Source organism: Dermacentor andersoni, chromosome 10 (genome assembly GCF_023375885.2).
Source record: "Dermacentor andersoni chromosome 10, qqDerAnde1_hic_scaffold, whole genome shotgun sequence".
NCBI lineage: Eukaryota > Metazoa > Arthropoda > Arachnida > Ixodida > Ixodidae > Dermacentor > Dermacentor andersoni.
Genome location: NC_092823.1, coordinates 42,185,736 through 42,207,345, shown reverse-complemented (window position 1 = coordinate 42,207,345; position 21,610 = coordinate 42,185,736). Strand labels below are relative to the sequence as shown.

The 21,610-nt window shown below is 44.7% G+C and overlaps 2 protein-coding genes across 3 annotated transcripts in view; one reads left to right on the top strand and one right to left on the bottom strand.

Moving 5' to 3' along the window:
• Positions 1–21,610, top strand: part of LOC126546273 (excitatory amino acid transporter 2-like) — an 87,715-nt gene that overhangs the window by 42,853 nt on the left and 23,252 nt on the right. The window contains exon 2 of the mRNA XM_050194426.3: positions 16,231–16,271. Coding sequence (XP_050050383.1) covers positions 16,245–16,271 — 27 coding nt within the window. The 5' untranslated portion in view covers positions 16,231–16,244. The remainder of the gene's footprint in view (positions 1–16,230; positions 16,272–21,610) is intronic.
• LOC126546280 (uncharacterized) lies at positions 16–16,630 on the bottom strand. 2 transcript variants are annotated; one of them, XM_050194443.3, is made up of 3 exons: positions 16,283–16,630; positions 7,790–8,077; positions 16–4,770 (listed from the first exon to the last, which is right to left on the bottom strand). In XM_050194443.3, the coding sequence occupies exons 2-3, from the start codon at positions 8,075–8,077 to the stop codon at positions 4,405–4,407; spliced, it is 654 nt and encodes a 217-aa protein (XP_050050400.2). In that variant the 5' UTR covers positions 16,283–16,630; the 3' UTR covers positions 16–4,404. The 2 variants fall into 2 exon arrangements, with proteins under 2 accessions (XP_050050400.2, XP_050050399.2); XM_050194442.3 differs by lacking the exon at positions 16,283–16,630 and having other exon boundaries at positions 7,790–8,294.

Genomic DNA, 21,610 nt, shown 5'->3' with positions numbered 1-21,610 from the left:
CATGCAAGACATCTGTGCAGTAGGTTGCCAGTGTTTCGTCGCTACCGAAGAGGTGCATATCGTATTACGGTTTATTCGTTCTCGGCATACAAATTGTAAAAAAACAATTATACCAAGACAGAGTAAGACCACTCGCATATGATACGGGCGAGCCTAGTCTCAGTGAATGAGTGGCCGTCATCGTAGGCTGTCAAACAAATGTCCTCTCTGGAATGTGCGCACCAAATATCGAGCAATGCTACCTGCGCTTACGAAACATCCGTGTTTAACAGCTTACGACGGCGGCAATGCTCCTTTGAACCGCCCAGGTACGGCAAATGTAGAGAAACCCATAGAGATTAGTAGTGTATAAGGAGTAGACACGGTGAAAGAAAAAAAAGCTTCCAGACGTCACTTAGACGGCATGTCGCCATACATTAAATGCAAGACATAAATATATCACATAGCAGCGACAGTCAATGCGTGCGGGGCGCAACGCCCTTTCACCTATATCCCATGACTTTTGTCTAGTTCCACTATGTATGATGCACACTTGATTGCTGAATTCATTAGAGTGCAGCTTTAATGAAACTCTTGCAGGTGGACGAAGTGCAGCGAAAGTATATTGCCTGCTTCATACAAACCAACACTTTCGTTAGCGTCGTGTACCCTAACTAATGCACAATTCGAACACAGCGTGACAACGGTTTCGCGGCGCATTCTTGCACATGGACAAGTCATAACCAAGGCCAACACATTCGAAATAAAACCATGCACTAGGTACTTATGCCTTTGATTTCACAACCACTTGGCAGCTACTAGTTCACTATAGCACTATCTCTAGGGCCGGCCCACCTTGACTAAAGGTGGTCGAGCGCAGGGAAAACACGAGGACAAAAGCAGCAGGCACACACAGGTCCACCCGTACGTCCTACGTGCCTACTCTCGCCCTCGTGTTTCCCTTGCGCTCAACCACCGTTAGTCAACGCGTACCAACAAGCCCACATCACCCCCCTTGTCGGCTCGTATTAATCGGCAAGAAGCCGACGACCTAGACGAGCCAAACGCCTCGAAAGAAGACCGCGCCACTTTGCTAAAGGGATTATGTGCTTGCAGGCGCATATTTGTTGCAGTGAGAATAATTAGGCGTTGTTTGTTGTTTCCAGGCGTATAATTCTGTAGAGAACCGAGCCGGCCACCAGCACATCTGCAGTAGCTGCACAGATGAGGCTACATATAAAGCCGATTCGTTATTCCGAGTACTGTCCTGTGTGCGAGCCATTCGGCAGTAGCAGCAGTAGCTGCCACGGTTAGCAAAAACAGGAAGGGTTCGCCTACGGGCAAACATCACTTTAAATAATGCATGGACTCGTAGCGATGGAGCCAAGTGTTCTCTCAATCTCAACTTCCCCGCTTCCCCCCAAACAGGAGGGGAGCCATCATTTAAAATTTATCCTCTTCGTCTCCAAACTTTGATTCGAACACAGCTGGAAGTGCATTAGAATTTTGTAACGGGTTTCTTGCTATGCCTTTAAATATTCGTTATGCACGCCTTAATTGAAAGTCTTTGAAAGTATGCCATAAAATTTTGACTATGCCGGACCCGTAAGGCCAGTTGTGCGAGTGCACGTAATCCTACTCAACCAAAGTGGTTCCCCCAGGCCAAGCTTACCCCTGCACAATGGTTCCTAACAGGACGTTTTTTTAAGGGTTATTTACTTCAAGGGAATATTTAAGAGCTAATTCGACTAATGTGATTGGCGAGAACAAGAGGATCCAAGGAGCCTAATTTTTTGTTAGTCACAACCATACAACAAAGAAACCATGCAATGAAACCAGAGAAAGCATCTGGCATGTTGTGTTCAACTGAAACGCATAAATAAGAAAGGGGAGGTAAATGACACGGCCGCCCTAACAGAGAGCGGCGCCGGCTCGGCCCCGCCCTGCGGCAAATTATTTCGTCCACTTTCATTTCCATATCCCTTACTATTCTACCATTTTAATTCATCATCATCAACAGCAGCAGCAGCAGCCTACGTTTATACTCACTGCCATCAGGACGAAGGCCTCTCCCAGCGATCGCCAACAACCTTATCTTGCGCTATAGACTCCAACTCGAGTTTGCAAATTTTCTAATTTCCTCCCCCCGCCTAATTTTTTGCACTCCTCGACTGCGCTTTCCTTCCCTTGGCACCAATTCTGTTACTCTTGATGAACGCCGGTTATCTGCTCTAATCATTACATGGCCTACGCAGCTCTATTTCTTTCTCTCTCTCTCTCTCTCTATATATATATATATATACATATATATATATATATATACACATATATACATATATACATACACACATACATACACACATACATACACACACACACACACACACACACACACACACACACACACACACACACACATATATATATACATATACACGAGGGCGAAACAGAAAGGCTTTCTCCTATTTAGCCAAATTACGGCTGTAACTGCGAAGTAAACATGTCCATTCCCAGCGGTGGACCTTTCTTGGACCGCCCCGGCCTTATCTGCCGGTAGCTCCGCGGCACGGCGCTGCTGTCAGTTGGTTAAGATGGCGGTTGTGCTTTACACGTCTACGGCGTACGAGCAACGAAGTGTGACTCGTTTTTTAGGAGCAAGGGACGAACACCCGTCGAAATCTACGGGGAAATGCAGTCCACGTATGGGGGAAAGTTGTCCCACTTTGAGAAGTGCGAGGTGGTGGTGTTTCGAGTTCGCAAAAGGCCATGAAGACTCATGACAATGAGCCTTCGGGGAGGCCGCGTGCTTCGGGGATGCCCCTGTCGGTGACTGACGACAGGGGCATCCCAAATCTAGCGCTGCGATGGGACAAATGTCTGAACCGGTGTGGGGGCTCTGTGGAAAAATAATGTAAGGTACATAGAATAGTACGTATATTTGCAATTACCTGTACGTACCTTATTTTGCCTAATAAAAAATATGGGGGCAAGGACTTTCTGATTCGCCCTTGTAATAGGCCTTCTATAGGCAGAACAGAGTGCATGCCGTATGCACTCTATTGCACATACTAGAGTGCCTGCCTTGCCAGGTTATTGAACATTACCTTTGTGTTCTCCCTAATAATTTTCAAACCTACTCTTGCACTTTCTCGGCTAGGGTTCTGAATTATTCGCCGCAATTCATCCCCAGGCTTGTGGCACAGGGCACTGTCAGCTGCGAACCGAAGGTTCTTGAGGTATTCGCCGTTACGCCGCATGAAAAAGTACAAAAATCCCTCGTTGCCTGGGCCGAAAGGGTCGCTCCTCGTGAGGGGCCATCCTAGGACTCGGGCCTGCCAGATAACTGAGCAGAATCTCAATAAATTTGTTACCACCACAAGCACCGTTGGTCCTTCCCAGCCTAATAGCTTGAATACTTTTTCTAAGCAGGCAATGGTTGCGTTGGAGAGTTGGAGTTTCCTTGCCTCACCGCCTTTTTATATGGGTAATTTTCCACTTTTTTTTGTGGAGAAGCAAGGTAGCTATGGGATCTTCGTAGATATTTCTCTATATATTTACGTACGCCTCCTGTACTCCTTGATTACACAGTGCCTCTATGACTGTTGCCATTTCTTCTTAATCAAGTGCCCTTTCATAATCTACGAAAGCCACATAAAGAGATTTATCGTATTCCGCAGATTTGCGATTTACTTTATTCATGACATCGACGTCATCCGTTGTATAATAGCCCTTTCTGAAAGCCAGCCTGTTTCCTTGGTGGATTGAAGTGTTGCCTTGATAGTATTGAAAATTACCTTGAATGTTTTACACAATATTGAAAGCAAGCTAATGGGCTTATAATTGGTCAATTCTTTAACGTTCCCTTTCGTACGGATTAGTATAATGTTGCTCTTCTTCCAGCGCTCTGGTACACTTGAGCGCCGTGGGTCATTGTGTATAAAGGGAAGTAAGCTTTTCAAGCAATAGATCTTAACTTTTAATAAACATTATTTGATAACGATTTAAAACAACACATAAACTGATTAGAAATTTCAAATAAACAATTCATTTGCCTGTGCTTTCCCTCGTTTCATTGCGTCTTTCTTCGTATCACTAAAGTGAGGTACGCATAGAAGTTCTAACAGAAGTCGGAACCTTTTTTTCGAGAAATCGTCATCTGGAGCGCACTAAACGCAAAGAGACGTCACGGGCCGTAATTCGTATGGATTCTTCTCATTAAAATCATCTCGTGTAAACCGTCGGGCTTATTTGCCAATCGCGGCAATTAGTAGCGGCCGGTGCCGAACGTAGGAGCCAACGACGAAGGGCAAAAAAAGGAACGTAAGAGGAAAAGAATCCTTACAAAGTACGGCCCTCGGAAGCCGAAACGAAAATCGCCACGCTAGGCGCGGCAACGGTCATTTCAGGCTGCGCCGCAAAACGCCATCATTCAACGCCGTTAACCGCTTCCGCATCTGCGCCCGCGGACGGCTTCTGGCCCTCGTCGCGAACGTCTTGTCCTCCGACGGCTTGCATCTTCTTCTTGCGATGCGCGTCGGTCTCCAGGTGTTCCAGCTTGTAACCGAGGTTCTCGAAGAGGACGACGCCGCAGAAGCGGCAGGACAGGTCGACGTCCTCGTCCTTGTTCTCATCCTTCGTCGGCTGAGCTCGTGCCCCGGCCTCGCCCGACACTGGCAGCGTCGAAGCCTGGCCCGTCGCTGATTCGGCCGGGAGCTCCCGGCATACGTTCCTGCCAGCGGCAAGTTGTCGGAGGACTTCTTCTCGCTGTAGCACCCGCTGGTGCTTTTTACCCTGCAACACGATACAAATGTGGGTGGCGCGAACGCTCGGAACGGCAGGAGCATCGTCAGGGGCAACACTCCAGACTCTTACAGCGACACTGAAGAAGAACATGGATTTAGGCCGCGCTGTCAAATTACGCTACTGCGTAAAATAAAAAACCGTCATACGTGTCTGTTAATTGCAAACGTTCATCATTAAAAAAAATTAAATTATGGGTTTTTACGTGCCAAAACCACTTTCTGATTATGAGGCACGCCGTGGTGGAGGACTCCGGAAATTTCGACCACCTGGGGTTCTTTAACGTGCACCTAAATCTAAGTACACGGGTGTTTTCGCATTTCGCCTCCATCGAAATGCGGCCGCCGTGGCCGGCATTCGATCCCGCGACCTCGTGCTCAGCAGCCCAACACCATAGCCACTGAGCAACCACGGCGGGCAACGTTCATCATAACTTCTGTAACTCTCTCTCATATGGCATACCTCAGAGAAGCGTACCGCGTCCGCGTTTCTTCAACGCGCACACAAACTGCAAACATAGCATGCCCCAGCTCTCATTATAATATATGCGGGCGATTGTACAATGTAACCGCCATGGCGGCTTTGGCGTTACGCTACTACGCCCGAAGTCGCGGGGTCGAATAACGGCTACAACGGCCGCATTTATGCGGGGGCGAAGTGCGAAACCGCCCGTGTATACCGTGCATGGGGTGCACGTTAAAGAACCCAAGGGGCTCAAAAATTAATCCGGAATTCCCCACTACGGCGTGCCTCATAATCGTACTCTGGCTTGGCAGGTAAAACGCAAAAAAAAAATTCATTATCATTAGTTTAATTGCACAATGTGTATCTCTGGTACCACGATGTGATGCGAAAGTCCAATGGCATTACGCTAAACTTGTCCGAATGACCCAAGTCAATAAGCCTTAAATAAATGACAGCAGAGGTAATATTGTTTCGATCTGATGAACGAATAAACAGCAGGACATTTATTTTCAAAATTAGCGCACAGAGCCGGTTGAGAAACAAAATTCATAGAGCGTATCTGTGCTCAAACAGCAAAGCTACAAGTATACAAATGCCAAGGAGCAAAAGGCGCAGTGGTGAGGGCCTGGGGATTCCGGATTACTTTTGACAACGTGCAATTAATTAACGTGCACCTAAATCTAAGTACACAAGCTGCGCACCATCGAAGCGTGACCACCGCTGGCCGGTATAAACCTGCGACCCGGGGCTCAGCAGCCTTATACGTCATAGCCGCGAAGCTATAGCCACGGCCGGTCCCCCGATTTGTTCGCGCTATAGGTAAATATGCAGGTGTACCTGCTATCCCAACTTGCAACACGGTTCGTTAGTGCATTCCTGAACGTATACAGCGCTCTTCGCTCTCAATACCGAAGCTGACCAGCACAAAAGCCGCGTGTTAATTTTGTAGATAACCGGACGAAGTGACACTGCCAAAAAATAATAAATAACTAAGGCACGTGGCACAGTTATCGGCGTTTGCACGTATTAAAATTAAATTATGGGGTTTTACGTGCCAAAACCACTTTCTGATTATGAGGCACGGCGTAGTGGAGGACTCCGCAAATTTTGACCACCTGGGGTTCTTTAACGTGCACCTAAATCTAAGTACACGGGTGTTTTCGCATTTCGCCCCCCATCGAAATGCGGCCGCCGTGGCCAGGAGCGTTTGCACGTATTCTTGTGCCGATACCTCAACTGAAGTTTCAAGTGAAGTTTAATTTCTTTATAGAAACGATAATTACCTATAGTATACCGCTCAGGACTCAGCAACGGCGAAAAAAAAAACATACGGCTTCAGAAACGAAAATTGGGACGGCTTCTATAGAATGTCATACAGGTGGTTTGCACTGATGTCATCGTTTCTGGCATCTCGCGGCACTAGTAAATCTAGAAGTTGCGCAAACGAGAAACGCGCGACAGCACGACAGGCGTGTCTCATGCCGAGCGACAAATCGATAACGGTGATAACCAGCTGAAAAAAAAGAACGGTCACAGTCAAAAAGGAACAATGTACTCGTGATAATACGGGGCACTGAGGTCATCCTGGCTGTTATATCAGGGAAATATAGCACGGTGAGAAGCTGCGCCCGCGACGTTAAGTGAGAACTACCTATGCGTACACTATTCATTTAACGAGAATGAAATGGCCCGTATCTGTCTCTCTACCGCGTCGGTCAGCGCTGTCTTATTATAATGCAGGCAGAAAAAATCGCGCAGCAGTAAACTTTTTTTTTCTTGCACGAGGAGGCGGACACGACATAACGTAAGTAGCGAACATTCTGCAGCTCAACACGAAGCCGCGGCGACCGCATTCCAATCGGGGTGGGATGTATGATATGATACACCATCTGTACCCGGAGGTGATAGAGAGCGCTTGTCATTTCCTGGGCAAGATGCACGTTAGACAACCCGGAGCTTTCCAATATGTTGGAAGCCCCTGCCCCATTTTGTTTCGTATCTGTTGCTTTTTCTTCTTTTTCAGCGAGCACTGGTCCGCTGTATTCTATCGACAACGTATCTTTCCGGCGTTTGTTACTCTGGGAGGTTTGTTTGCTGCGGCTTACGCGTGAAACAGTCCTTCGGGGCACTTTCGAACACACGCTAACAAACACATCCGTCAGGCTGAATAATTGGCTAGTACACATACGATCCGCTGCGGCGGCTAAGTGTCTATGGCCCTGCGCTGCTGAGGGGAGCTCGACGGTTCGATTCCCGACCTCGAAGGTCACGGTCACCTTCCAATGGGCTCGGAACGCAAGACCGCTCGTGTACCATGCCCTGGGTACCCGTTAAAGAACGCCAGTTGGTCAACATTAATCCGGTGTCCTTCACTACGGCGCGCCGCGTAATCAGATCGTGGTAACCGCACGTAAAACCCCACAACTCCTTTTTTCTGTTGAAAAAGTACCTTTACGCAGCCTGATTTAAGTGCTCTGAGCGAGCAATAACGACGATACAAACGTCGGGCCGACAGAGACCCTTGAAAGAAGAAAGAGCGTCCAACCTTTTGGTGAGCAATCAGGGCGTCTTCGCAGTTCATGGCAACGTCGCACAGCTTGCAGACGAAGGGCAAAGGCGCCACCTGCAGCGACGATAATCCAGTGGCAGTGGACGTGACTTCCAACTTGACGTCCGGGCTGAGAACCTCGGCTCCAGCTCCGATCAGCGCCTCCATCTGTCTGTGAGCGGCAACCCTCTTCAGGTGTCTCGCGCTCTTCAGGTGGTCCATGTAAGGCATGGGACCGCTGAAGTGCATGCTGCACTCCTTGCAGGCGAAGTGCGTCGAAGCCATCTGCGAACAACATTTGGCGTCGTCTAACCACGGACTGCCGCCGTTCCACAGGTTCCACTCTCGAACTGCCATTCCCTGCTAGTATACGACACCGACAAAGTTCTTTTCTTTTTTTCACGGGAGTTCGCGAGCTACGGCCTGCGCACAACGAGTGTACAACTAAGACTGCGAGAGACACGGCCACCCCCGAGGCCACAAGAGAAACTTACGAAAGCGAAAGATAAGATAGCTCCTGACGTCACTACCCCGGGCATTGCTTCTCCAGTGGCGTAACAGTGTCCGCATTGCTAAAGGAATGCTGATTTTCGTGAAACTTTCCTTTCAACTGGCACTTCTTTTTTGTTAATTGAACGCACAAACCCTCTAAACTCAAGGGGGCAAAATGTGTTGGCCGTATCCAGTCCCTAGCGACCACTTCCTCGGAGTGAAAAAAGAAAAGGGGGCTGATCTCGAAGGCTACGCTTTTGCAAGCTGCTTGCGGCGGAAGCAATCGCAAAGCCGGTTACACGTGACGACCGCCATGTTTCGGACACCACTGCTGCCAGCAGGGGCCAGAGCGCCCTAAATAATTTCATGCATAACATGTTCTTACAAACCAGGGCCTTTATGCACAATGGCCTCTTACGCTAGTATTGTTCCTAAGATAATATTCCAGCCGATCCTGACGACAGACATTATTTGCGAAGGTGGCCAGTCAGTAGTAAACATCACTTACGAACGAAAAAGTTTGAGAATTCGGCCTTAGTTTCGGTGTTGGTAGCCAAGACGTTATCACATCATGACATCATTGATACATTGGTTGCTTCCGTTTCTGCGATCGCTGGGGCTGCCACGCGCGAACAGCTTTGCTGTTAACTTTTTTTTTTTTTGTTGTCATTTTTTAACATCATTGTACCTCTAACCATATCACTTCACGACGTCTGCAAACTTCGCCCTGTGTCGTGACGTCACAACAAAGCAGATGGCGGTAGGTCCAGCATTTTAAGACCCAACTGTAGTATCAAATAAAAAAAAAACTTATGTCTCCGAACCTTCATACATATTTGGTGTGATCATTTTATGTACGGGAGAGTGCGGTATGTAGTTTTTACAATTTCCGAATATTTAGTGCGTCAGAGCTCCTTCAAAGACCAACTGTGACAAGGTTTCGCTTTGGATAAATTGGTAATGTGTACATGCGACCGAACCAAACATTGACCAAGCTGAATGTCTGACAATCGCCTAATGTTGCCATTAGCAGCCGTTTAATAACGCCTAAACATACGACGCGCGCACCTGGTGGTTAGCGGCTATGACGTAATTAACAGCACGTCGGCTCCCAGATTTTTTCAGGGAGCCGCGGGCCGTTACGAGGCCCCGTTTATTATCGGAGGTCATGCCGACGATTCGGGCTTTCTAAATCATCCGTCATTTCCGGCAAGCGTTAATGGCGGTGTTTTCTTTTTATCTTGTCCTTTTCTTTACTTTTGATACTAAAAACACCTACCTTTGCGAGCGCTTCAAGACGCGTGCACTTAATTTGAAGAGTAAACATTTCAACGGAGGCTGTTCTGTGTCTGGCACTATCTGAATCGAGGCCTCTTTTTTTTTTTTTTACATAGCCCAAAATTTTGTTGCAGTTCGCTTTGATGACAGACGACATGTTGCAGACGGCATCAGCGCAGTTCCCGCGCCTATCCTCCTCATCACAACTGTGCAGATATAAATGTTCTCGGGGGGCGCGAAGGACCTTACTTGATTGATCTTTACTTGATTGATTGACTTACTTGACTATTTATTTATTTCTTTGCTTAGTCACAGTCATTGTAACAGGAGGCAGAGGGAAAAGCCGTGCAAATGACAGCTTGAGGGATCCTCCACCCCCTTTGTGAACAATGGCAGCGGCTGAAGGATATCACAATATCACAGCACTTTTTTCAAAGTGACACATCGTCTTACGTAAAGATCAAGCCATAAAGGAAAACTGAAAACATCGTTTATGCATAGCTTATACAACAAAGAAAACTGCTGCAATCTTCTGCACTTAAATAAATTGCAACATAGTTTACACAACAAGAAGAGTCGCTTGGAGAGCCACGTGAGCGGGAAGAGCGGCAACGGACATGCGGCTGCACGTTTGTGGCCTGGCTGCGTCTGCCAGAACGCAGTCCGCAGCAAAAGGAAGGGGAGATACAAGCTATCTGCACGCTGATTAGCAGACGGGAATGAGCTCGCCGACGAGGAGGCTAAGACGGCCCTACAATATTGTCGCGGAAGTGAACCCTCCCATTGTCTCTAACAGACGCTCTAACGCTCTAGTGTGTGTATATATTATTGGGCGAAAATACCGGGACACTCCGGGCGCAGCCAAGTCGCTGTCATTTCCGCCTTCACGGATTCGACTCAAACGTGCACATGAAGTTACTGGCTTGCCGCCCACTACCAAAAGAAGTTACGTAAGCTTAGCACGCACGTTAGACATCGTGGGGCGTTCACTAGGCGCTACGTATAGATTCTATAGGCCGTGCAGACAACCCGGACTGCGATGAGTACGATAGACTCGAGTCTATAGCTAGGACACGCGATCTGCAATTTGCCCGCGATATGCGCTGCGGAAAGGCAATGACTGGCAGAGCTCTTGTGAAAGCTCGTCAACGGGCCTTAGTGTGAAAAAGTGTGTTCTTTCGGGATCTTGGTCGAACCACGGTCGCCGGCGTGATATTCTAAAGGTCTATCGTCCAATTCTTGGATTTTAGGCTTTTAAGAGTCTTCGTCGTTCGCGTTCATTCCTACCAACTTTTACCTCTTCATCGACAACACTGTCCGTCTTTATTTTGCACCAATTTCGCTTCCCCAACACTTTGCTTCAGGAAGTCAGAACGTGGGTTCAGCTTGAGCTGTCGGTTTTTCCATCCCGATGTCTGTCTATGTTGTCGACGAAATACGATCCTCGAGACCTAGCGGAGTTTTTAATGCGCTTCGATAAGACAATTTGCTCTGGTGTTTATAATCAAGATGTCGAAGCGTTGACGTTGGTTGCATTTCCAAATACCGCTGTGTTGCTTTTTGGCGTTACATCCTTCATAACTAATGAGCCCGGTCGCTTAATATTTGTTTTTCTGGATGCTTTGAAATAAGATCAGTCAGGCATACCTAGACGCAATCTTAACTTTTCACGAAACTTTTTAACACGTTAAGAGCATTCTGAACGCAACAAATTTCACATCCCTGTAAAAAGTGAATCACGTCGCCATCCACTACGATGAATTTAGTTCGCCATTTTTACTTCCTTAGTTATCTTTTATTTATCATTAGCAAACGTAAATGTAAACGTGGCACAGAGTTAATTTTAAAGACATCGGTTTTCATTTAGGAAGCCACATAGTGCGTGCTTACCTATTCTAACAAAGCCCCTACGTATTGCTTGACTTCTTACTCTCTCACTATGTGTATGTATGTATGTATGTATGTATGTATGTATGTATGTATGTATGTATGTATGTATGTATGTATGTATGTATGTATGTATGTATGTATGTATGTATGTGTGTGTGTGTGTGTGTATGTATGTATGTATGTATGTATGTATGTATGTATGTATGTATGTATGTATGTATGTATGTATGTATGTATGTATGTATGTATGTATGTATGTATGTATGTATGCATCGTTATGTTTCGTTATTCTGCCTTGAGAAACGTCGGTCTCTGGCCGAAGCATCAACATAATAAACGAGTGTTATATATATTTTTACATAATTATATACATATATATATCCATTTTCATCTACATTAATTTAACATTTCTTTAGCTCAATCAGTAAGTGAAAGTAATTTCCCCTATGTTGTCCTTGATGTCTTTGTTCGCCGGCTTCTTATGATGTGATATACATATACAGAGTAAACTTTTATTATTTCCAGAACGGGGAGCAAATGGCGCAAAAGTGAAAATGATTCATGATAAGCTTAAAGTAAACGGTGAGCTCTACGAATGGCATCGAAAACGGAACATTCGCTATCACTGCAAGCATAGACAAGATAAACCAGAACGTCACGACGGCTCCGAAACTTCCGCTCATCGCGGATCGCGTATGCCTGGAGCGGTGGATAGTAGGCGCGGGATGCCACCTCAGCCGGCGCGATCATAACTCAAATTTATTTCAATACAGTCGCGCAGCATTGTAAACAAAGTCACAGACTTAGAATACCTACTGATTACAAACAGTCCCCATGTTATGGTCATAACGGATAACTGCATTGTACCCCCTGGATGCAAGATTTTTCGTTGGGATAGGGACACTCGAGGTGGTGGCGTGGCAGTGATAACTAAAAGCACAATGGTGGCAATAAAAGGGGATTGCCATTTACCAGAAACAGTGTGGTGCCAGGTGAATTGCGCCAACATTACGTAGATTATTGGAGCAGTCTACAGACCGTGCAGCGCTCCGGCCGAGTGTTTAGAGGAATTAAATATGTTTTTGCGTGATAATGTAAATGAAAACACAAGACTAATAATGGCTGGAGACCTCAACTTACCGCATATTAACTGGGAAAGCTTTTCAACTGGTCATGTAGAAACCCGTAGCGCTGATAGGCTATTAGAGCTAATCTTTTCTCATAATCTCACACAAATTGTAAAAGACTGCACACAAGAATCACCCCTACGTCACAGTCATTGTTAGTCTTAGTTTTCCTATCAAACAAAGTGGCCGATTACGCCGTATCCGCTGAGAACGGTATATCGGACCTCAGAATGGTTGTGGTTTACGTGTTCTGTAACACTATAGCGTTCGAGCAACGCGTCATGTTTACGCACATGTTAAAGACTATGGTCGTGCTGATGATACGACTATCACTGACTTTTTAGAAACGTCGCTTGGCGAATTTCATATTATATCAAGACTTGAGTCGGTTGAACAGCTTTGGAAACGTTTTAAGAAAATTGTGCAGTACTGTTTACATAACTACGTACCTATTCGCACAAAAAGAAAACGAAGAAACCCATGGATAAGCAGAAAAATAATTCAGATGAAGCGCAGAATAAAAAGATTGAGCGAAAATAAAAGGACCCCGATGGAAATATCTCGTGCAAAAGAAAACTTGAAGGCAGAGATTGCGCAGTCTAAAAAAACAATTTTTTTAATAACACCCTCACTAACTTTCTGAAGAGCTCAACACGAATGTATTGGCTGTTTTTTAAGGAAACTAATGAAGGAATTGAACAGATTGTAAAGGCAACGTAGAGGAAAAGTTTGATATCGCTGACAGATTCAATCGATATTTCCAGTCAGTGTTCTGTACGGACAAGGATGACAACAAAGAATATGAATTGGCTCCTATATTGCCACTTCAGGCAGATAATATTTACATTAACCGAGAAGGCATATTCGATCAGCTGCTCCCCTTGGACAAGAAAAAGTCATGTGGGCCTGACGGTATACCGAATGAATTTCTCCGACGATTCGCGGAGTGGTTGTATTACCTAGTAATTATATTTCAGAAGTCATTAAAATGCCACTCGCTACCTCAAGATAGGCGTAGAGCGATTGTTGTCCCAATTTTTAAAGGCGGCAATAGAACAATGTTGAGCAATTATAGGCCTGTGTCTCTCACATCGGTGTGTTGTAAAATATTTTAGCATATAGTGACAAAAAACATTCGACAATTTTTGGAACAAGATGACTTATTATGTCCGTTTCCGCATGCTTTCCGCATTGGCCTTTCAACTGTAGCGCAGTTGATCGAAACCATTCCTGATTTCTGTGTTGCTATAGATGCCTGTGTGCAAGTCGACGTTATATGCATAGATTTTGCGAAGGCTTTTATTTATTTATTTATTTATTTATTTATTTATTTATTTATTTATTTATTTATTTATTTATTTATTATACCCTCAGGGCCAAAAACATTACAGAGGGGAGTGGGTAATATAGGTTACAAAGACAATAAATACAATACAGTGAATTTTGTTACAACATAATTTCAACATTCTCCAAAATAAACAAAGGTTGTTAGTGCATCACGAAATCGTTGATTATCTTCAATTTTTGCTATATCAGGAGGGAAGGGGTTCTATTCGACAGATGTTTCGGGAAGGTAGGACTGAAAACAAGCTTTACTATTGCATTTTCGTATATTTCACAGTATTTCACACAGTATTGCATTTCCGTAAAGTTTCACACCGTAAACTGCTTTTCAAGCTTCGCAATGTCGGTCTTAGTGCGGATGTTCTCGATTGGATAACAGCGTAATTAAATGATCGCCAACAAGCAGTCAGAGTGGCAGATACTATGTCGGGAAATCATGAGGTGTATTCGGGTGTGCCGCAGGGTTCCGTACTAGGGCCACTATTTTTTCTGCTATACATTCATGATATCTCAGCGGTTGTCCAATCACGTGTAAAAATTAAGCTTTTCACAGATGATTGCGTAATTTATTGTCCCGTAACATGCAGGGAAGATCACTTCAAAATCAACCAGTACCTTCAAAACTTAAGCTCATGGTGTCCAAAATGTGGTACGGAAATTAATTTTAAGAAACCACTTGGACACACATGACAAAAAGAAATGAAGTGATCTCGTTCACGTATACTATTGCTGATAATGTACTGGTAAAAGTATGTAGTTTCAAATATTTGGGTATAACCATACGAGATAAATTGAACTGGCGTCCTCATGTTGAAAATATGTGTCAATCAACATACAGGAAGTTGTGCTACCTGCAAAGGTAATTGTGCCAGGCGACGAAAGAAGTCAAGTTGATTGCATACGAGACATATATCCGTCCTAGCCTAGAATACGCTGGTGCTGCGTGGAGCCCCCATCAAAAGGTTTTAAAACATAAACTAGAACGAATTCAGAGAATGTCAGTTGGCTTTATCTGCTCTAAATATCGACGACGTGACTCGGTTACTGAAATGTTAAAAGTATTTAACTTGGAACCACTGGAATCAAGAAGGCAGAAGCAGCGATTGAAACTACTTTTTCCAGTGGTACACGCAGAGGTGAAAATAAACAAGGATTATTATTAACGCTCTTTTACAAAAGGTTCCCACGAACAACACGCAGTACATTCGTGCAACCAATAATAGCTCGAACAGACTTATGCCGCTTTTCTTTCAGTCCTGACGCTATTAAACTGTGGAATGAATTATCGAATCATGTGGTACAAAAAATAGGTTGGTCTTGATAAGTATTTCGCTCAAACTGTATAGCTTATTATTTATTCCTTGCACGTAACTGTGTTTTTCTACAAATGTTCCATGTGCTACAAATGTTCAACAAATGATCTTCGATGTTTGTTCTACGTGCAATTCAATTGCTGACCTTCCCTGTAATGACCCTCAAGTGAGGGTTAACAGTATGACTAAATAAATGAATTCATTAAATAAGAGTGATACTATAGACAAGTGCCAGCTTTCTACGGTATAGTGTCGAATCACTCTTGATGAAGACTGGTACCCTGCTGAAAAGTGGGAAATAACTTTATAGTGGCTTTCATCGTGTTGCTGCTTGATATACAAATATTTCACTAACTTCGCGTTGAAAAACCCAAGAAGGAGTATTATCGCATCCATTAATTGCGACACGCTGTGTACCGATTTTTTATTGGAATAACAATTTGCGGATGTGTGCCATGTAATTTCTTGATACGTATATGTGTTCTAGTATACACAAATATAGATAACGACAATAACAATCAATTTTACAATGTAGGTTCTCACCAAAGGTTTCAGCTAACACAAAAATTCTGTCTATACACAGTAGCATAATTTATGTACTATCACAATAGTATGACTGCATTTTGATCAGTGAATCCATGTTCGGAATAGAACGAAAGGTTGCTTTGATCCAAAGAACCTAATAAACCAGCCAGCACATCGGACTTACTAGGATAAAATGTCAAAAGCCTCACGCTCGTAGACGACTGGAAAAGAAATTAAGGAAAGACTGAAAAAAGGAAACTCTCACGATCGCCCAAGCTCAAATCAGAAGTCCGATTAAGTCTTCGAGCGCGAAGTGGGGCATTTCTTGAACTCTCCTTTCGTGAAATATGTGGCTGTAAGGAGTCGGCAAACAATGCATGGAGTATGTGGGAGAGTGAATTCAAACAGAAAACAGAGCCGGCTTCTCGACGTTGCTGTAATTCCGAAACTTTGTTCTTTTACCTTGCAGATTGCGGCTGAAAAATGGAAGAGACGACCCGGAAAGAAAAGGTAGTACATACCACAGAGTCTTCAGCGCCGATGCGATGGGTTGTAATAAGCAGGGCGATGCAATGTGGAGTTCAGGCTCGTTGAACCACCGATGATTCTCGGTGGTCTCGATGACTGCTAGGAGAGCCCCGCGTACGATGGAGGCAAGCAATTCGTAGTCGCATTCGCGCGAGTCCAACGTCAGTGCGCTTCTGCTCGATACCGCAGTGGTGTGTGAATGCAACGAAGCTGTCGGTCATGCCGAGACATGTTCAAGGATGTGGTGAATTCAGCCAGCAACAACTATAGACATTGTAGTGCAATGAATGAAGAAGCGTGGTAACGCCAGCGGAAACCTGCGCGGACCGGAAAGCTACATGGCGGTCGCATTAACTTTTACGGAACTGCTGTCGCCACCTAGTGAGTGGCCGCGTTGACTCACGCGAAAGCCTCTCTCTGTCCTCAATAGGTGGCTGGAGTTGGCTCGCGCGCCAATGGCTGTAGATGCGTGTGTGAATTGTAAACGAGGATATGTACACCGCCTTTAAAGCAAAGTGCTTTGGACATACGGAATTGTTTGTTAAGCAGTCACACAATGGAGAGTTTTAGAATTGGGTACCCCAAAAGAAATTGCGCAAGCGCGCATGCGCAGAACCCAAACCACTCTGGTTCTTGCTTCGTGTTGACCCATGACCCAAAATTCGGAAACTAGCATAGCTCCCCTAGCCGTCTTGAGCCGCCCTTGCCAATGACAATTCATGGTGACAATTCAATGATGACAATTCATCGAAATTTTCCCCTTCAAAACGGAACATTCTCCGTAGGACGTCGTCTTCGATGTTTTCAACGTCGAGCCAATTATTTTTTGCGAGCCACCGGTCACGTCGTCGGGAAATCGCTTCTGGCAGCGGCAGAAAGAGATCTGCGATGTCAACCCACCTCAAATCAGCATACAGCAGATGGTCGCAGAGCAAGCTTGTTGCCCTTCGAGTGATTTTTGGCATTTAACACAGGCGAACCAGCCGTTTTGAAGCGCGTCACAAGAGAACACCATAAGAGAGCACTTGGGTTCTGTTGGCTTTGCTTGGCATAAAACACCATAATTATTCGTAGTACTAACACAGTGATTGCGTTTATTTCATTTCATTAGGGGCCTGCCAACATTCGAAACTTTCGAATAACAAATCGAATAGTCTCGATCGGTAAATACGAGTACTTTTCGGATACTTTTCGAATATTTCCAAACATCAAATGCGCTCAAGTAAACATAAAATTGGAACAAAAGTACGCTAAATCCCCCCCCCCCCCCCCCCCCAGTGCGCATATTATAGACAAAAACATGAGCACTTGTGCACAGGCTGCAAAGCGATCATTCGCACTTTCAAAAGCCCTGTGCGTGCGAACAAACTATTCACATGCTCCTCATGCTTCATTAGTGCTTTTAGCCAACAACGATTCATTAAGTACTATAGATGTAATGACAGAAATTTGCTAACCTTAGGAATACTGGGATGTTAACATCGCTTTACATTAATTATAATAACGCTTGTTCATTATTCGGAAACTATTCTAAATTAAGGTATTGGATATTCGAGTGGATTCGATCTGCCTATGGCACTTTTCGATTCACATTTGATTCGGTCTAAAAAATCACTATTCGAGCAACCGTATACATTTTATTGTGTGCCCGTTTTTGCTCAAAAATGCATTCTGTTCGTTTTCACTTGTAAGAAAAAACATTTCTTCTTTTTTGCTTTTAAGCACCTTTTTATTTCCCTCACTGCAGCGTCTCGAGCGCTCGACCCAACGCTGTCTGCATTTGACCCAATTCTCAAACTCTGGTGCTCCTCTAAACCCAAGAGCAGTGTACCCTACGCAGCATGGGGACCCAACTCTTGTGTCCCCAATTCTAAAGCTCTCGAACACCGCACTGCTCATAATAGAGCCAGCTATGAACGTTCAACAAAAACAACAAGACGTTTTATTTAGCAGGAATTTGGGGGAGGTTTAGTGAAATAAAACACTATTTATTTGTGCGTACTTTCTGATATTATGCACCATTGCAGTCAACCATACTGCGCCGAGGTTCACAGCATGCTCCACGGCATACTACGCAAAGCAAATGTGCAGATCGTCGAAGGCGGCTGTCGCCTTTCTTGCCTTCAAAATTTCTGGTTCGTTTACCACTGCTGCATTCGCTTATACTCGCTTTCTTTCCACCACAGATGTCTTTAAATATGCCGACAGTTACGATTACATGATCACATCATCAACTGCGACGTATTCGTCTGAAATCGTACTGTTTGATGCGTTACAGAAAGCACGTAACGCTGTGTGACGTTCGTCCTATCATGGCCTCCGAGATTTGCGCGCGCCGGCTTGAGCAGAACCAACCGGCGCGTCACTCTCGGAGGCCATAGTTGTACTGCAAAAATTGGCCGCAGGGGACGTCTAAATTCCCATGTTCTGGCAAATTGGCTGTCGTGGTCTTCGTTGTAAAGGCGCTCACAATACGTATTTAAAAAAGATGTATATTCAGCTAGGACATTATCAATCATTCGTTATGCAGGTAATTTCGCCGCAGAGGCGTTGGACTGTATTCACTCCTACTCCCAAATATTTTCGAGGGCTACATGATGACTCACTCACACCCACGTGTAATCACACTCGTCGGCACTGACTGACACTCCTACTCAGGCGCATTCATAAGCCCCCAAAACACTCACACACGTTCATAGTCACTTCCATTCGAACTTACCGGCGCGTGGTCAGGCTCATACTCTCGTCCGCTCCCAGTCACCCACACTGCACTCGCATGCTATACTCACGTCCACCCGCGCTCGCTCGCAGTCACCCTCGTTCATACTCGATCATGTCCCCTCGATATCACGGTCACTGTCTTTTGTTTGTACTCTCGCCAACCGACAGTTGCTTCCATTCGTACTGACGTTCTTAAAGAAAAAATTATCACCCAACCGAATGTAGCACGAATTAAGGCATACAAAGCACGTATACGGATCTCTCAGAAAGAAATATTTGCACATAAGGAAAAGTTCGGCGGGGTCCGGGGTGCCCGGACCAGGACCAACTTTATCCCGGATGAACGTTATCCCGGACAGGGGCGAACGTTTCCTTAGCAGGGAAGCTTTCTTTCTGAGAAACCCGTATGGGTTTCCTTTGTAGCTTCGTGCTACATCCGGGGTGGATGAGAATTTTCCCTTTCATTAAAAATTTCCTCCCCCTTGCGGGATTCCACAGAGCTGATTTGCCATACCTACGTTCACTCGCACCCTAGATCGCTCACTAACGCTCTGTCTCACGCCTCTGAAATGAGCGTGGATCGTGCGATTCAGTGTATGCCGATCTCTATGCTCTAGTGCGCCGTGGGCAGAGTTTACTAGAATGTGGGCTCTTCCCGTTGGACGGTTAGCTCACACAAGCTTTCTCGCTCCTTTAATTAAACGTGAAAGAAAAAAAGTATTCCTTAATCTAAAGGGGCACGGACACTTTTGAGAACTTGTTAAACTCGGTATCGCATGCTTCTCGCTAGCGAGAAGCATGCGCAGGATGCATAGTGCAGGATGCAGAAGTGTTAGGTAGGGTAAAGGGTCGTGACCATAGTTTATTGAAGTCTAAGAGTTCTCTCAATTTGAAGGGAGAAAGAATAAAATTAGTCAAGAAGGAACAGGCCAACCTAGAGGCAGTAAGGGTAAAAAAAAAGCAGACAAATTCAGGTTGGCGCTCGCAAACAAATGAGAAGCTTCAGAACAGAAAAATGACGATAACTAGAGGTAATGAATGAAACCGTAATTAGGCTGACTTCAGAAGCAGCAAATGAATTTGAAGGTAAGGCACCAAGGCTACCAGAAGGTAATCTCTCCGAAGTAACAAAGGACCTGGAAAAGAAACGATAAAGCATGAAAGTGTCTAACTGAAGAGATCAGATAGAATGCGCTGAATTGTCAAAATTGATCTACAAAAAGAAAGTAAGGCATATTCGAAATTATAGCGTGAGAAAAATTGAGGAAGCAGTAAAAATGGCCGCAGTATGCGATCAGTGAGAAGCAAACTTGGCGTAGGACAAGGCAAGATGCATGCAAAGACAAATAAGCAGGGTAACACTATCAGCAATCTTTATGAGATCGTGAAAGCAGAATTCTATATTGATTTGTACAGTATACAGAGCAGCCATGCTACTTTCATTCGAAGTAGTGATCTACAGGATGCAGAGGCTCCTTTAACTAGCGATTAAGTTAGAATAGCCTTGCAAGGCATATTCCGCGGAAAAGCGGCAGTAAAAAATGAAATACCAGTCGATTCATTCAAAGATGGAGGAGATATTATGCTTGGAGAGCTTTCCGCCCTTTGTACGCAATGCATCACGGCTTCAAGTATACCAGAGAGCTGGAAGAATGCCGACGTTATACTAATCCATAAGAAGGGAGACGTTAAAGAATTGAAGAGTTATCGGTCCAACAGCTTCCTTTTAGTACTATTTGAAGTATTCACCATTATAACTTCCAATAGAATCAAGGAAACACTTGACTTCAACCAACGAAGAGAACAGGCTGGCTTCGGAAAGAGATATTCCACAATGGATCACATCCAAGTCATCAATTAAGTAATTGAGAAATCTACGGTGGACAATCAACCTCTATATATGGCTTTCATAGATTACGAAGAGACATTTGATTCACTAGAGATACCAGCTAGCACTCATAGAGGAATTGCATAATCAAGGAGTACTGGAAACATAGGTCAATAGCTTGGGATATACCTACAAAGATTTCACAGCTACTTTGGTCCTCTACAAGAAAAGCAGAAAATTACCTATCAATAAAAGGGTCAGGTAAGGAGATAATGTCTCGCAAATGCTCTTCACTGCATGTTTAGAAGTATTCATGCTATTAGACTAGGAAGGCTTAGGAGTGAGGATAAACGGCAAATATCTCAGCAACTTTCGGTTTGCAGATGACACTGTCCTGTTCAGCAACACTGGACACGAATTGCAATTAATGATTAAGGACCTTAACCGAGAAATGCAAGAGTGTGGCTGAAGATTAATATGCAGAATAACAACGGTAATGTTTAGCAGCCTAGCAAAGAAACAAAAATACATGATCGCCAGTCAGCCTCTAGGGTCTCTATAGGATTACATTGATCTACGCCAATTACTCATAGGCGACCCTATGAGAAGGAAATTTACAGAAGAATAAAAATGGGTTGGAGTGCATACGGCAGGCATTACCATATCCTAACTGGGAGCTAACCACTGTCGTTGAAAAGTGCACAATCACTGTATTGTACCGGTGCTAACATAAGGGGCAGAAACTTGGAGGTTAACAAGAAAACTCGAGAAC